This window comes from Grus americana, chromosome 21 (genome assembly GCF_028858705.1).
Source record: "Grus americana isolate bGruAme1 chromosome 21, bGruAme1.mat, whole genome shotgun sequence".
Lineage (NCBI taxonomy): Eukaryota > Metazoa > Chordata > Aves > Gruiformes > Gruidae > Grus > Grus americana.
In genome coordinates, this window is record NC_072872.1 from 3,452,272 (window position 1) to 3,469,432 (window position 17,161).

At 43.5% G+C, this 17,161-nt stretch overlaps 2 protein-coding genes across 2 annotated transcripts; both read left to right on the forward strand.

The window, feature by feature from the left end:
• Positions 1-776: 776 nt before the first annotated feature.
• On the forward strand, positions 777-6,534 carry KIAA2013 (KIAA2013 ortholog). Its single transcript, XM_054849959.1, has 3 exons — positions 777-2,392; positions 3,152-4,005; positions 5,519-6,534. Exons 1-3 carry the CDS (start codon positions 1,408-1,410, stop codon positions 5,543-5,545), a joined length of 1,866 nt encoding a protein of 621 aa, XP_054705934.1. The 5' UTR covers positions 777-1,407; the 3' UTR covers positions 5,546-6,534.
• Positions 6,535-9,233: 2,699 nt separating this feature from the next.
• Positions 9,234-14,671, forward strand: LOC129215924 (chymotrypsin-like elastase family member 2A). Its single transcript, XM_054849960.1, has 8 exons — positions 9,234-9,456; positions 10,026-10,114; positions 10,702-10,799; positions 11,785-11,913; positions 12,645-12,781; positions 13,457-13,602; positions 13,757-13,909; positions 14,487-14,671. Exons 1-8 carry the CDS (start codon positions 9,360-9,362, stop codon positions 14,502-14,504), a joined length of 867 nt encoding a protein of 288 aa, XP_054705935.1. The 5' UTR covers positions 9,234-9,359; the 3' UTR covers positions 14,505-14,671.
• Positions 14,672-17,161: the final 2,490 nt, after the last annotated feature.

Consider the following 17,161-nt stretch of genomic DNA (forward strand, 5'->3'; position numbering starts at 1 on the left):
TGCTCAAACGATGTACTGCAGGCAGCAATCCAAGGAAATACTAGTTCTCCCTAAGATGGTGATTTCAGGAAACCTCCTTTTGCAAAGCTGCCAGTTTCACCAAATAAAAAAAAAAAAAACCAGACACTTTCGATTTCTTCAGCACTTTGCAGGCCCAGACAAAGGCCCTGATAAATCTTTAGCAGCCTCAACACTTTAAGCCAGGAGCCACAGCAAAGGTGTTCAGCCCCTCACCTTCAAACCTCAGACCGAGATCTGTGACTCAATCTAGAGTTTTAAAAGTTGCAAGTTTCTCATTTTAATAAAGTTAAATCTCTCCATTCTAAAATGAAAGGGGTTTTGCACACTAGAAATCATGAATGCATCATTGTTTATACTGCCATACTCAGGGTGTCCCTATTTGACAGCTCTGTTTGCATTCTGCAACTATGCCAACCCAGCAAGCATATTTTTTTTCCTGTTTCTATGTTTGTACTGCTTTGTGCGCTCTGGCTGCAGTCGGCTGTCTGTCTTTTTAAGCAGAGGCAGCTGCCAATGCAGATGTTCCAATGAGTACGTGCAACACGTGCTCCAAGCAAAGCAGCAACTTCCTAAAAACCGAAGGGATCAGAACTCAGTTTTTAAAGCAGCTTCAAAGCACGCCAGACCTTCTAAGAAAACACCAGCCCCAATGCAACGTGCAAGGGACAGGGTCTCACCCACAGATTCCAGTGCCCCCCCCCCCCCAAATCAAACAGCTCATTTGCAGGAAGAAGTTACACAAGCGTGTGCTCCCCTTCACTAAGCTGCTTCACTGGCTCTATCTGGTCAGGAATTTCACACTTCATTTTAACTCCCAGTGCTTCTGCGTGGCTTGCTACTGTCTTTGGAGAGCTGCACCGGAGCGGCTCGGCATGCACATCCAAGTCACATCATAAAGTTTGTTCCATCTATTTACTAGACAATGGGATAATGTTTGGTAGGATATAACTTGCTTTCTCACACTACGCTCCGCTGTGGTAACAGGACTGAACTGACACTGGAATTACGGAAAACTCCTCCAGGCCCGCTCCAGGTTTTTTCCATCGGTGCAGCCACCCGGGCGGGAAAGACAAATCCTCAGCCGCCTGTGAAAGAAGGCTGGAGCTGCTGGCTGGCACCCGCGGCTACGGCGCTGGGGGCCTGGGGGGGGAGGCCGGGAGCCCGCTGGGGGCAGGGGGCGGCTCTGCGGGCTGGGGCTCCCCGCCAAGCGCCTCCTCAGGGGGCGGTGCGACGGGGCTGTCGCAAAGCGCCGCAAAGTGCGGCGGGGCTGCCGCACGGCGCGGCGCTTCCGGGCGGCGGCGATGGCGGCGTGAGGGTCGCTGGGCCGCGGGACGCGCCAAGGCCGCGGGGACGGGACGGGACTCCCGCGCCGCCCCGCCGCCGCCCATGTGGCTGCAGCAGCGGCTGAAGGGGCTGCCGGGGCTGCTCTCCAGCAGCTGGGCGCGGCGGCTGCTGCTGCTGCTGGCGCTGCTGCTCGTCGCCTACTGGTACCTGGGGGCGGTGCGGGCGCGGGGGGGCGCGGGGCGGGGGACCGAACCCCGCGGCGCCGCCGCCCTCTGCCTGCAGGCGGCCACGGGCGCCTGGCGGGCGCAGGTCGAGCGCGGCGATGCGCTGCCGCTGCCGGAGGAGACGGCCGGGGGCGGCGGCGGGCCGGGGCCGGGCCTGGCGCTGGCGGGCAACGGCTTCTTGCTGCTGGACGTGGCCGCCGGCCGCCTCTGGGTGTCGGCGGCGGGGTCCGGCGGCGGCGGCCCGGCGCTCGCCACCGAGTACCCGGCGCTGGTGCGGCTGAGGGCGCTGGGCGGGCGCGGCGAGGCGCGGGCGGCGCTGGCGGCGCTGCGGGACGGAGCCGTGCGGCGGGTGCGGTGTGTCCAGACGGGGCCCGGGGCGGGCGCCGGGGACTGCGTGACGGTGCGGGAGGAGGTGGTGGCCCACCGGAGCCGGCCGCATCTCTACCTGCAGCGCATCCGCATTGCCAACCCTACCGAACGGGTGGCCGCCTTCGAGGCCTCGGCCCCAGCCTCTGCGCCCTCGCTGGGTAGCCGCTTCGCCACCAGCCTGGAGAAGGTGGAGGAGCGGCAGTTCCTGCTCTCCTCCGGTCGCCTGCTGCTGCCCGGGAGCCCCAAGGTGGTGCTTATGGTGGTGGCTGCCAAGAAGCTTGTGAGCCGGGTGCAGGTTGCGCCCAAATCCCACTTTGATGAAACCGTGCTCTCCGTGGTGTACACCTCAGAGCCCATCGAGGTCTCCAGGCTGGAGGAAACCTTCAGCAAGCTGAGGGAGTCGGCCAAGAAAGAGATGCTGGAGGTGATGCAGATGGGGGTGGAAGATCTTTTCCAGGAGCACCAACAGACCTGGTCAGACCTGTTCATTTCAGGTAAGGAAAGCGATGCTCAACTTCCAAAGGGTTGCTTTAGCTGGCAGCTGGAAGCTTGGTGACTGTAAGGTCTCCAGATGTTCTGCTCTTCCTGACGGGTTTCTCTCCAGGGCCAGAAGGCACGTTGTGGGGTAATAAACCAGCGTTCCAGGTTTGCAACCCAGTGTACTTTACAGAAGTGGAGTATTTCTTACTGCATAAAGGAAATAATAGAAAAACATTTGTAATCATAACTCTGGATGTGCTCATTTTCATGTCTTCAGGAACTTTACTGATTCACCCAGCATGTCAGCTCTAAGTTGAAAACAGAGTTGACCTCTAGTGACAGTGTAAAGGACAGATTCCTTCATGGAAGTTAAGGACTGTCTTACCAGGATACTTTTTCCTAAGATTTTAATGGCCTTGCATAAAAGACTAGCTGCCCAAGTAATGTAGAACTTGCTATTTTATAGCCAGTAAATAGATAGATGTTCCTTTGACAGATCATTCTTGTGGAGTCATGGTGACACCTCCATAAGGCATCTGTGTATCAAACTAGCTTTGCCTTTAGTGGGAGCTTGGCTTTCAAACTCCAAGTAGCAGAGAGAGCATCTAAGAAAATACAAGGAAACATTTCACTTTAATGTTTCATAGGCAAAGGTTTCTTAGATGTTATAAAGAACACCTGTGTATTGAACAACGACATGCACATTGGATCTTCTTTTTCTCCTAGTTAATCCTGTGTGATCCTCTGACTCTTCTTTTTCTTCTTTTATACAGGGGTTGAAATCAGAAAGATCACAGATTCACATACACCATCCAGCGAGACTGTTAACATGACCCTCTACTATGTGCTGTCAAGCATGCCAGCTCCTCTGCTAGATCCGCTCATTAGTGGCGAGGACAGAGAGAAAATGGAAGCCAGCTTGAACTATGCTGACCATTGCTTCAGTGGCCACGCGACCATGCACGCAGAGAACCTGTGGCCAGCAAAGCTGACCAGTGTTGCCCAGATCTTGCAGCTCTCAGACCTGTGGAAGCTAACTCTCCAGAAACGGGGATGCAAGGGTCTCGTGGCAGCTGGAGTCCACGGGCTTATGCAGGGAATGGTGCTTAGTTTTGGGGGTCTGCAGTTCACAGAAAACCATCTTCAGTTTCAGGCTGACCCTGATGTACTTCATAACAGCTATTCCTTACGTGGGATCCATTACAATAAGGACTTGATTAATCTAGCTGTTCTGCTGGATGCCGAAGGAAAGCCCTTCTTGCATGTGTCTGTGAAATTCCAAGACAAGCCAGTTAGACTATATGCGTGTGAGGCAGGCTGTATGAATGAGCCTGTGGAGCTGACCTCAGAGGCACGAGGTCATACGTTCCCTGTCATGGTGACTCAACCCATCACGCCACTGCTTTACATATCAACAGATTTGATCCACTTGCAGGACCTGCGACATACGCTCCATCTAAAAGCTATTCTGGCTCATGAGGAGCACATGGCCAAGCAATACCCAGGCTTACCCTTCCTGTTCTGGTTCAGCGTGGCCTCCTTAATCACATTGTTTCACTTGTTTCTGTTCAAACTCATCTACAATGAATATTGCGGGCCAGGAGCCAAGCCGCTCTTCAGGAGTAAGGTATAAGGCTGCTGCTTTTGGCTGCTGTCCACAGAGTGTTGTCAACCTGATTTTCTGTCAGCTGTGCCTAGGGAGGTTCTGTCTCGGACTGTGAGGATTTTCAGTTTCTTGCAACAAGTGATCTGTGACCTCTTCTTGCAAGACGTAGGATTAGGACAGGGATTGGAGTGGTAGGGCTTACAAACATTAGAAAAGATAAATCCATCGTCTGTCCTTAAACATTTGTAAAGCTGCAGATGAAGGCAGACACAGCTTTTCTGTCCTTTTTCCACACACTGGTGTAGGACATTGTTTTTACGCCAACAGTTGAAGCTGCGTTACGAGATGATGTTTCTTGTTATGCAGTACCGGAATGCTTGTGAGAGAGCTGCTGTACTTGCCTTTACTACTGTGTGGGAGATGTGCGCACTTGTCTGCTTGGTTTGAACGTGTGACGTGTCATACAAGAACACACAAATGCAAGCTAGTGTTCTTAGGTGAAGATGCTGACTTGTTGGGACTACTGGTAAATGTTCATGGATTTATAGACACTGTGCAGTCCACCAACAAACCACATTTACCACCATCATTTTGGGAAGGTGCTGAGTTAAGTGTTTCTCCCATTCAGACAAAACACATAGCTGTGTTAAGAAAAATACTGGGCACTTTTTACTGTGAGTTGGAGGTTCTGACTTCAAGCTCTACTGCTTCTCACTTTGGCATAAAGAAATTCTTGTTTTGAGTTGCCTTAGAAAACTTAGTTGCTAGTAAAACCTTAGCACAGAACAGACAATAGACGGTGACTTCTGCTCAGTACTGGTACTTTCTGGTTGTGTGTTGATACAGAGTGGAAATTAAAGACAAGACTGGATTTGCTGTGTGAGCTAGCCATATTGTTCAGAGGCATCCCTCCTTAGGGTTGAACAGAGTTAAATGTAGCTTGTATTAAAAAATAGAGAAAAGGGAAATAAAAAAGGACATAGTTAAATAAAGCAGTCAGAGGAAAAGTTCTAGCTTTAGATTGCCCTGGTTTTCCAAATTATGAAAACAAATTTAATTTTGGATAGCTAAGGTTGGACAGAAGGTACTGGACTAAACTTGACAGTCAGTACTTACGGGATGATTGAAGTGAGTTGGCAATTTTCCTCTCAGCTCACTGGCTTTGTAATGTTGAGCACTGGAAATCAGGCCTGATCCCAAGCAGGTCTGAATACCTGTCATCCGTTGAAAGGATGAGAGTGGAAGGTGCTTGTGGCTAGACAAACTAACCTAGGAAGAGGTAGGATAGATATGTATATCAAAGACAACTGCACTTACAAGCCTATGATCAAAACCTTAGTGCAAAAGGAGGAAGCGGTCAGGAAGTAATTTCAATTACTGTGTATACAGCCATGCCCTGACATGCATCCTGAAACGGTGTCCTTGAAATTATAAAATTATGTCCTTTTTTCATTGCTGTCTATCTGGTTGCCTTTGTCATCTACAAGACTTGCCTTCTGCCTTTTACAAAATGACTTGTTAACCATTACTGCAGGTAACTGTCCCTGACACTGCTCTCTGAAATGCCGAGAAGCTTCACAGCTACACACCAGGGCTGACATAACGCCTCTTCCTTCTTGGCACTGCAAAAAGCCTTGCAGCGTACAGCAAACAAGTCTGTTGCCTCGTCTTAATTGGACCTACTTAAAACAAAGATGATGGAGAACTTGATTCCAAAACCAGGGATGAAGTGGAAGCCAGCTGAAGCTCAAAATCTCTGTAGGAGTAAGCAAGATTAATGGTGTTGAAATAACACTCTATTTTGTTAATTGAATGGGAACTTCCCAGTGTCCAAGTGAACTTAGTCCTGCTTTCAGCCTCCATTTGCACAAGACATCTGACAATTTTGCAGCTGAGAACAAGGACCTTTTGAAAGCAACAATCCTTTTGTGCCTTGTTAAGAGAGGAATCTGAGACTTGGAAGGTGTGGTTATTCAAGAGTTTATCCCAGAAGCTTGTGTAACAGATGTTTCTTTTTCCTTGTAAGCCGTTCAGTTCCCTAAGAGTAATCCATTTGGTGAAAATACTTGAAGATATACCAAGTCCTTTGATATTTTTGGTTTTTTAATTTTACAGGAAAATAAAGAATGATGATTCCCTTCAGAGAGTTAACTAGAAAACTTCAGTGTAGCTTTCTTTCTGGTATACATTTTTTAATTTATTGCTTGGGGAGAGGGGGAGGACGTTAATAATTTTGCCTCCACTTCAGTAACAAGTCAGTCAATTGAACTGTAGATAGCTAAGTGCTGGTAACAGGTTTTTCAGCCTTTATGATTATAGAGTGCAAAACCAATTTAATTAAATTGTTTTCTGGATTTACACGTGGAAATGCTGATCTGCAGGTTTCCTATTCTAAGCATATTGAGACTTTGTGCATTGATTTGTTTTGGCTACCGGGGGGGGTGGGGGGAGAGACAGGGCACATCCCACTTTCTAGTGATTTAAAGGTGGTTTGGTTTTAAAATACCAAAGCTGTTGTTTCTAAATAAATATCTTTCAGTCTAATCTGAACACCAAAGTGTAGTTGTTTTTCCTTTCTTTCTTTTCTTCGTTTTATTTGTGTTCTCCCCTTGCTCCCCACCCAGTTAAAACAAGCAGAGCCTTATGTTAATCTGTGGCCAGTATTGACTACAAAAGTGCTTGGATTGAAAGAAAATATAGTGTAGAAAATAATACATAAATGGGTCTAAGCTAGAAACAGACAATGTAGAACGCACAATAAGAGACGGAAACGCGCAGGGTGCTGCTAATCTTCATTTCCCTGGTGCTGTGTAACTTTGTTCTATCTTGAGGCATGCAGGCCAAGCTTTAGTTTTAAGAACACACAAAAATGAACCCAGGGAGCAATCAAGTAGATTTAATGGCCATCCAGCAAGTGATGAATTTGGCACATTTGGTGCTCCCAATGAAAACTGGGGTGAGATTTAACTTTGAATTTTTAAATAGGTAACTGTCTAGTTTCAGATGAAAAACCTCCCTCAGAAAAGTAGATTTCTGTGGCTGTTGCTTATGTGCAGACCATTCCGCTTACTAATTGGTCTAGCATAGTTACTACCCTACAAGGGAATAGACTACAGATAGTGAAGCAATGGAGTACATTATAAATCATACACTAAGTACATTGTGTATTGGAAGAGATATTAGCTATTATGCTTTAACAGAACATACCAGAAGTTCCTGCTCTTTCTTACTGAAGGTCTGTGAGCTGCTTAGTTTCTGTGAAACATCTGGCACAAAGATGGTAAGAGCTTCTAGGGAACTGTTTCCAAGCCACCGTGGTATCAGCTGGAGGCTGAGCCTTTTGATATTCACTTGCAGAACTGCCAACAGTATGATGCCCACTGAGTCCAAGAAAGATACTTCAGCCTATTTAGACTAGACCTGGAAAAGATGCATAAGCAATTGTTACATAAAGCAGGAGCGGAGCAACGACACAAAAAAGCAGCTTTGAGAATGTTTTGCATTAAAAATATGATGATTCTTACGAGCCTTCCCTCCATATAATAACTGTTTCAGAATTCCTTTACAAAGGAAGAAGGGGAAAAAAAAAGAATAGGGTTTCTCTATTATTTACAGTGTGCAAGATAGCAGAAAGTTATTTGTGAAATGATTGCAGAAATGCCTAAAAAACTAAACAACATTTCATGTTTACAAGCATAAACCAGGGAAGTTGAAATAGTAACTGAGCATCCAAAATATATACTTAATTTTTAGTTGGTATTCAATGAAAATGATAGTGGCATGGAAGTGAAACTGAAAAGCACAGTACGTTGTTTAGCTTGTAAATTCAGACATTAAGAAGAGAGCCAACTAATTAATGAAAAAAAGTTTTAGAATCTCAATTCTGCACTCAGTTGATCCTGATTTATGCTTTTGTCAGATAATACATACAAGATGCCAGAACAGAGTTTGGTTGATTCCATTTGAATGCAGCTTTCTCAAGTGCTATTGTTTGGGTGGGATAATACATTCTTGAGAAACAGACAAAACAGCAAAGCATTATATATTTCTGCATTCCACATGTGTGCTCCAGGCATCTTTCATCCAAATCAGTACCTACTGCTGAATGGAAGCTATGAAAATCAGGGATTTTGCTGCTTGTTAATACTGACATTAAACAATAGATTTATTTCAGCTTTTTTGAAACCTCTACTTTGGTCTGTATGTACAATGCAACTCTGGCTACAAAACTGGCATTATGATATTTGTTTCCATTCCAATAAGTTTGCTCCCTGTGCAAACTGGCTGTTGTGCACTGGCTGTGTGTGACTTGGCTTAGGGGATAGAGATGTTTGGTTTTTAAATAATCACTAAGAGTTCTTCAGGTGAAGGGTAGGTGAATGGAAACATGATAGAGGATGGAAAATTCCCATAGTAGAAGAAAAAAAAATGAAGAGGCATGAGGGTATTGTTGATATCGAGATTTATCTCAAATGTCCAGTAATGAATTAGGACACTTTCTTTTGTGGCAGCAGCTCTGTAGTGGTCTAAATGCCCGCTCTTGCCTGCTTTGTTCTGTTCAGGAAAATGGTCTACCCTTTTTCATTAACAAGCTCACACTGTGTTATACCACAGGTCAGCATGCTGATTTGGGGTGTAAAAACGCTCATTTGCAATGCTACAGGAACCCTGTTCTCTTCTGGAGATGTTCTACTGACCTAAGAATTAAAGGTAAATAGGAAAGAAATGAAGTCTGGCCCATCATGCTACACCAATGTTTCTCCATCATCATGGACAGCTAGTTCTTTGTATTGCTTGAAACATCTTCCACTTCAAAGTGATTACAGTTTGCTTTATTGAAGTATGGCATGCTAAAACACATGCAACTTGATCTTGAAAAGAAGACAGGTTTTCAGTCAGTACAAAGTGGTAGTTCCCATTCAGTCACAAAAAAAACCAGAACAAAATTAAATGTCAAGCAATCACAGAATCACACAATAATTAAGGTTGGAAGAGGGCCTCCAGAGATCATCTAACCCAATGCCACTGACACGTCTGAATCTATCACTGTCTGAATATAACAGACACTGTAACTCCTGACATACCATCAAGTGTTAGAATAACTCATTTAATATTTTCCTTCTGAAAACACCTTTGTGATGAACTTTCAAGGCAATGGGAAAGCAACAGCTGCTACAGATAATACACAACTCTGAATTTTTTTTTAACCAAGTTGTTTATATAGCCTGGATCCAAGGTCCATCTAAACTGTTGGGGTTTTTTTAGGCACTTGTGCATATAAAAAAATATCCCACAATTACACAAGTTTTCCATTGGTATCAGAATAATACTGCATTTTAAGTCACATGTCCCAGAGATAAACAATAACGTATAAAATGGCTTGCAGAGCAGAGCCGAGCCGAGCCTGCAGCATACAGCTAACCGGTATCATGCTTGGAATCCTCTTTGCTGTGTTGTCTCTGGCAGCCGCAGGTATGTGCCCAATTTTAGCATTAGTTTTAAAGGAAAAATGAATTAAAATCTAACAGCAACTTTCTTTTTTTCAGGAAAATTAGACATTCTGCAACAAAGCAGAGAGAGATACAGCATAGGCAGTTAATTTAAAAGTTCTCTCAAAAAAATAACTAGGTGCTGTGCTATTCTGTTGTTATTATAGGGGCTTGATTAGCGTTACTGCTCTTAGCCTTTAGCAAATTCAGAGTTATTTTACTTAGCTTCAATACACTGAAATACAGTTAATCTACATCAAATTGTTGCATTGGCTAAGAGCTGCATCTCAGTTGACATATGAGATTTTGGTTAAGCCAACCTGACTTGATTATCCGTCAGAAAAATGAGACTGTTCAAACAGGCTTTATGTAATATTGGTCAGTTTTGACTGATGGCTCTGTTTTCACTTGTATCACATTAAATCACAGCCTATATTTGTACCTTGCAATGTTCTGTACACTGTCTATATTTAAAAAACCCAAACCTCTCTTACAGACGTTTTTTAAGCCTCCTACTTTTAAAACTTGCATCCTATTTTGTATGTCTTCTAGCCTTTGGCTGTGGGGTTCCTGCCTACCCACCCTTTGTATCTAGAGTGGTTGGAGGGGAAGACGCAAGACCTTACAGCTGGCCCTGGCAGGTTAGTCATTTTGTCCTTTCCCTGGAACAATTAGGGTTGTGCTGCCCTCACACAACAGGGCTGAACGAAACCAGGTTTTATATTTCATTTGATGCATCTTGCCTGTCATGTCCTAGGTTTTGAATATTACATTCTGATCAATCCTAAAGTTTTCAGTCTTTTTAAGAAAGCTCTGAATGTGCCATCTCTCTTGCCGGTTATGCAGGCTTTCATGTTCTTTCGGTAGTCTTGGGCACCATCCCATATTTAAGCAAGACGACTGTGAAATTCAGTGGAGCATGCAACGCCTACTGGAGCACAGTTGTACATAGAGTTAAAAATACATTTCTGAAGCAAATGAAATGTTCTATTTGGGCCAGGCTTAGTGAGACCTTTGGAAGAAACATTTAAAAAAAAAATAAAAATCAAGCTTTTGGATGATAGGGAAGGAGGGAAACCTTTTCCGTGGCCAGGAGTTGGAAACTTGCTGCTTAAAAGCCTCCCAGCATCTTGCAGCAGCGAGTTGTGTTCAGGGTGCAGGAAGAAATCGCAACAATGAAAAAATCAGTAAGCAAAAATCTGAGCCTTACTTGATGCGTTGATCCTAGGCCTCCCTTCAATACAGTTCAAATGGCAAATGGTACCACACCTGCGGAGGAACCCTCATTGCCACCAACTGGGTGATGACAGCTGCACACTGCATCAGGTAAATAACGGAGTTAAAGTCTGTACCCAGGAAGCAGTGCGTGACCAGAGGTAGATGAAGCAAAACCGTATTAATGCCAGTTCTCCCTTTCCCAATTAAGAGCTCAAAGTTTCACATCCTATCTTTTGATTATAACTAACAGGTCAGAAGAAGAATGACACCTTTTCATTTTCTTAAAATAAAAGTAGAGGGGAAAAAACCCCTCATACAGTTACATGAACTATATAGTTTTCATGTTCTGTAAATAACTACAAACATCATTATGTTTTCAAGTTGGTATTAAAATTCAGCTGTGTCGCCTGTTTCTATATGTGGCAGTGAGATCCACAGATTAACTAATCAATTCACTCCCCGAAGAAATAATCACAAATGCTTTGAATATACCAGTCATTTTCAGTAAGCTCTTCACATTATGGGGCAGTATAACAAAGAAATGATCAGGTACAGCTTTCATCATCAAAACCGTTTCCACAAAGACAACCCCATTTTGGTTTGGTAGCATATGTCCTTGAATATGTACATACAGTTCTTGGTTATGGTAACGCTAAGTGGTAGAAAATACCGTAATATGAAATAAGAAGGATTGGCTGCATGTTATTATTAGAAATCCTACATATTATATTTATCACACAGCTGTTTATCAGTGAAACTGTTTATCGCTGTCAAAAAAGCAGTCCAAATTGTTTACTTCATTGAAGAATACGAGCTGAATCCTGCAAAGATTGGAGAAACCTTGAGTTTGTTAATAAAGCCTTAAGCAGGAGTTGACAGGATGCCTTGGAGGCGAAATGACTATTAAACCTAGCACACGATGCTTTGTCCTTCGCGAATCAGTCAGACGTTGGCTCAGCTCCAGACAAATCATGCACGTGATGTGAGATTTCAGTCTTAAGGATATTGTTACTGAATATCTCAGGTGGCAAAGATGCAGATACCAAAGCAGCAAGCCAGCAGCTGCGTAACTGAGTGTCCTTTTCTTGCCCAGTTCTTCTCTGAATTATCGAGTATTTCTTGGAAAATACAACCTAGCAGCTACAGAAGAAGGATCAATTGCACTTCCTCCAGAAAAAATCATTGTCAATGAGAACTGGGATCCACAGAATGTTGCAAATGGGTAAGCTGGTGGCAAGTATTTTTTTGGTTAATAGATGCAGGACAAAAATCAAACTGCCTGGATCCCACCCACCCTGGGTTGTGGCAGCTAAATGCATAAATGTTTGGAGCACCTGTTACAGCTTACAGTGGTACTTCTAAATGTTTAATCATAGGTGAGAGTTGAGTCTCCAGTTTGTACCTTTCCCCCTCAAGAGAAGATAAAGAACTTCCAATATTAATTGCTTACTGTTTAATTGTGTTTTCAGATGCCGTTTTGCATGTTTATGCTTGGATGGGAAGCTGTTCTATGCAATGATTTATTTCATACAGTGGAAGAGAATTAATTAATTTATATAACACTCTTTGAAGCCCTCTGATGAACGGCATAAACACAGAGTATCGTTGATCAATGGCATTAATATTTTTTTTGCTGAAGGACTCCTACAAAGAAGTCCCCTCAGTTTCACGGTACTTGGAGTTAGTCCTAACACACGGTGATTTTAGTGAAAAGAACCTATAAAAGGCAATTTCCAGAAAGCTGCCAACAGGAAAGCAGACAGCTCTGCAGGGAATAGTCTCCCAGTCCATGGACTTCCCCATTGCTTGAGGGTGGAGGCCTCCTTGCTCCCTTGCATCTTTTTAATAGGCCAAGTGCTGTTTAACTGCTAAGTATTCATGCTACTGTATCTTAATCTATTTGCAAACCTCTCCACCCCTTCCCCACTCTCAAATGTGTGCATATGACCACAGGTATGACATTGCTTTGATCAAACTCACCGAACACGTCACCTTAAGTGACCACATTAGGCTGGCCTGCCTCCCCCCTGCACAAAGCGTCCTATCATCCAACACTGCCTGCTACGTGACAGGATGGGGAAGACTGCGGAGTAAGTACTTGGACATTTGCAAAATTATGGAACAAAATCTTCCAGTACTGCCGTCTCCCTTGGGATTGACTGGAAAAAGGCTGTTGATGGTGCTCAAGATCCCCCTCAACGTAGTGAGGTAGCTTATCAGGTCCCACTTCACTTGCACAGTATGATTTTTTCCTGCCTTTAAAGTTTATTTTGCTTGTAATGAGGCTAGTAATGCACTAGAGGGCCCTGCACTAAGCTGTTAGAAGCTATTGTAACACAGATGTTAACGGTGAGCAGACCGGTGAATTTTCTAATCCTAACATACTCCGCTGAATAACTGAAAACACACATAAGGGAATAAATGTAAAGTTAAGAAAATCTCAGAGACTTCAGCAGAAGCATCAGCTCGGCTCAAGAGGCAATTCCCAGAGTGATAAGTAAATTGTAAACTCCTGAACAAAGGCCCTTTATTTCTCTAACGAGACATTTTTAAGTTAAGGCCTTTTATTTATGTGTGTGTATATATATATATATATAAAAGAATGGAGCTAAGGAATGGATCATATTTTCCTTTAACACAGCCCTGGTGGAGTTTCTTACCTGGAGGGATAATACCCAGATCCTGCGAGAAACTTAACAACGCAGTTTTGTTCTTTCTTCAGTGCCAGCTGGTACCATGACTCCTTTGTTTCTGTTCCCTCCCAGCAAACGGACCTCTTCCAGATGACCTGCAGCAAGGCCTTTTGCTGGTGGTGGATTATGCAACTTGCTCCAAGCCTAGCTGGTGGGGAAGTACAGTGAAACCCACCATGGTTTGCGCTGGTGGGGATGGAATCACCTCCAGTTGTAACGTGAGTCCAAAGAACACCGCTCCTAGGGCTTGGTTCCAGACACAAATAGGCCTGATGGGAAGGCGAGCTTAAAAAAAAAAAAAAAAAAACCACAAACAAGGAGGAGCTATTCACACTATGACTGCCATTAACTAGGTTCCCCTCTTCCTCCCAGGGTGACTCTGGTGGCCCACTGAACTGCCAAGCTGCTGACGGCAAATGGGAAGTGCACGGTATCGTCAGCTTTGGCTCTGCTCTTAGCTGCAACTATTACCACAAGCCTTCTGTCTTCACTCGGGTCTCTGCTTACAATAGCTGGATCCAGCAGGTAAGGTTCTAGAGAATACAGACACTTAGCTCTTTTGGAGGTTCTCTCTGATTCAGATTTCTGCCACCTACTCAGGGAGCTGTATCACTTTTGATTCAAAGCCTGCTTTACATACGAGTAGCCTCTGTAGACAAGCCCTTAGCAGTGCGAAAGCAGTCTCTGTAGCAAAAATATTGTATCCTCTTCTTAAATAGTTATCCAAATTATTTTCACTTTTAAATAAGTCTCCATGTTTGGGAATGCATTCTCCCTTTATACTAGAGCTCTATTTATAGTCATAAAGATTTTACTGGTATGTCTTCAGAAGTGATTACTCAAATTTTTATTCATCAATAACACCGATTGTTGCAGTTGCATCCTAGAAGGCAGTGCATGCAGCTCCTGTCTGGAACATCAACTATTAATTTAATATAAATTAAACTATTTAATTAACTATTTAAATTAACTATTTAATATAAACTTTAACCTAAAAAGTGACTAAGAAGCAAAAAAATCCTGAATCTTGGATGCAACTTATACTATTCACAAATGCCTGGGTCTCACGATCTGATTTTTCACTTGTTTCACGTCTTTGTAGGTTATGGCAACCAACTAATCCAAAGAGAACTGGATGACGGACACCAAGAAGAAAAACAGTTTGAATAAAGTCATAGTCGTGACACCTTTGATCATAACGAGTTGGGAAATTATGCTTTTAACAACACAAGCATTACACCTAACCATACTGCAATAAACACTATTTTTTGCAACATGAAAGAAAAACCTGTGTCCCTGTCACTTCTTCCTGTGTATTGTCAGGACCAGAGCCTGTATTTAGTGATAGCGCTGGAGACCTTTTACAGCCTTTCACCCTGCCTGGGCTGGAGCTTGCTACCCTCACCTGGGGGAAGATGCGAGCCTGCTGCGCAGAGGCTGGGCAGCGGGAAGAGTTAGAGCCACAGGAACAGCCCGGGGGGGTAGGGGGTGAGAAAGCAAGCACCGGCAGGGCTGAAGGCAGCAGCAGGCAGCTGACGGGACCCCCGAGTCTGCGAGCAGGACTCGGCAGAGCCGGCGGTGGCAATGTCCAGCGGGAAGGCAGCACGGGTGCAAGCAGGTCCGTGCAGGTGAGTGTGGGAGTGCTGCAAAATGCTTCTGCAGAGAGGTGTTTAACACCAGGGGAGCTTGGGACTTAGCGAGGGGAAGGGTAACATCCTGCAGCGAGTGCCAGCAGCATCTCCGCAGACTTCTCTTCTTCACATCCCCGGTGCTCGTTTTTAAGTCGTTCAGATGCGAGGTGAAGACCTCTGAACGGTCACTGTCGGCTCACCCACAGACACAAATGGGGACTTTTTGCAAAGCACAAGCAGAATCACCACCTTTTAGCCTGGTACTAAATTAAAGCCCCTATTTGTATTTCTTTCATTGTAATAAAAGATAGGCAATATAAAATCAAGGTGGATTTTTGTTGTGTTTTTCTTCTGCCTCCTGACACATATTTTGGCAGATTCAAGAGTAAAACGATCGATTAAAAACAGAGGACAAGCGACTCAAAGGTAAGCTGTAGATAGATAGCACAAAGAAAAGACTGAAAGTTTGTTGTGAGAATAGAAATGCATCAGAGAGAAATTTTTATAGGCTTGTGGTTGCTTTCAGTCAGACATTTTGCAGTTGTTACCTTTGGATTGAAAGTAAGTAAATAAATATATTCTTAAACATAAATTGTATTACATAAATAAGAGAAAACATGGCTGTTTATCATCTTTGGGGACTAGTATTTTTATTACTTCTCTTCTACTTTACAACCATTGACCACCATTCTGTTGCAAAGAGCCCAGCAGGAACTTCTTTTGCCTAATATCAACCTCCGCTGAGAAACAGCAGGCTTTATTGGGTTTTTATCTTAAAAAAATGTAATTTCACCTATCTGAAAGAGCAGGGGATCTGAGGAGGGCTTTTTGCAATCACCTCTACTATGCAAAAGAAAAAAAAAAAGCAAAGAAAAAAAATGGTCTGAGACTGATCAGCAAGTCAGTCCTCTGGTTTGTTCTTTATCAGTGGAAATAAGGGTTGCCCAGTTATTTATGAGTCACCAGCTTCAGCATAACATCCTGAGTTGTCTTCATGAGTATCGTTAACGTAAGATTGTAAATGATTGATTTATGGTTCTGAAAATGAAAATCGTTAGAGGTTACTTTGCGGTACAGAACATGGATGGCAATTATGTGCGGCATGAAACAGAGGGACAGAAAAGGTAATCACGAAGCTCAAACAGTAAAAATTTGATACGTATATACTTCTGTAAAAACTACAACAAAACTTAAATTTGATTATTTTTTTCCTTTTGAAATATTTAGACAATATTGTGGAAACATCTGAGGTCATTTGAACATATCAACACAAATTATTCATCTGGAAATTCCTATTAAGAACAAATTCTAAAAGTTCTAAAAAAATTCAACAGTTCCAGTTTGTGATCACTGAAATAAGTAATCCATCTTTTCATGGGCTTCCTTAAGATTGGGAAGGAAGTACCACAGAGAATAAAATCTACAGCAAATTATTTTATCAGTCTTAATACTCACAGAAAATCTGTATAATTTCATTTGTGTGTTTTTGCAGCTCTGAGTGTGTCATGGAAACAGTCCCTTTACTACACCTTTTAAAATAAAATGTCAGGTGAAACAAAATACAATAAAATATGTCTTTCAATAACATTCAGCTAATGCATGTTCCCTGTACTTTGTTTCAGAATGCATGTGAATTGTTAAACATCACTACTAGCTCCAGTTATGTTTTCAGGAGCTGCAAGAAACACCCCAGGGACCAGGACCAGACACCCCCACTCTTTTTTTTTTTTTTTTTTTTTAAATAGATGTTGTCCCTCCTCCAATGCTGGTGGTAGAAAAACAGTTCAAAGGATTTCGACAGCATGCATGGTCTCCCTCTGCAGCCTCCTTGGAGCCATTTCTTTTGATTTGAGCAACAGCTTAGAAATATGGAGAGACACAGGGAAAGCCCTTCAGGAACTTGTGTCCTGTGAAAATCTTTGGGCTGTTCGCCTCATCTATCTCCTGCAGGAAGAAAGGCACAGCCGGCTGTTCCCAGCAGCAGACAAGAGGAATACATCATTTCATGCTCATCTATTGGGGAATTTAAACTCCCTCTGTAAGGCAAATGAAGCAGAACTGTATTGTAAGAATTGCCAATGCAAGGAGAAAATCTCCATTTGTAGATTTTACATCACTGATGTTAGACAAAAATTAAATAGCACAG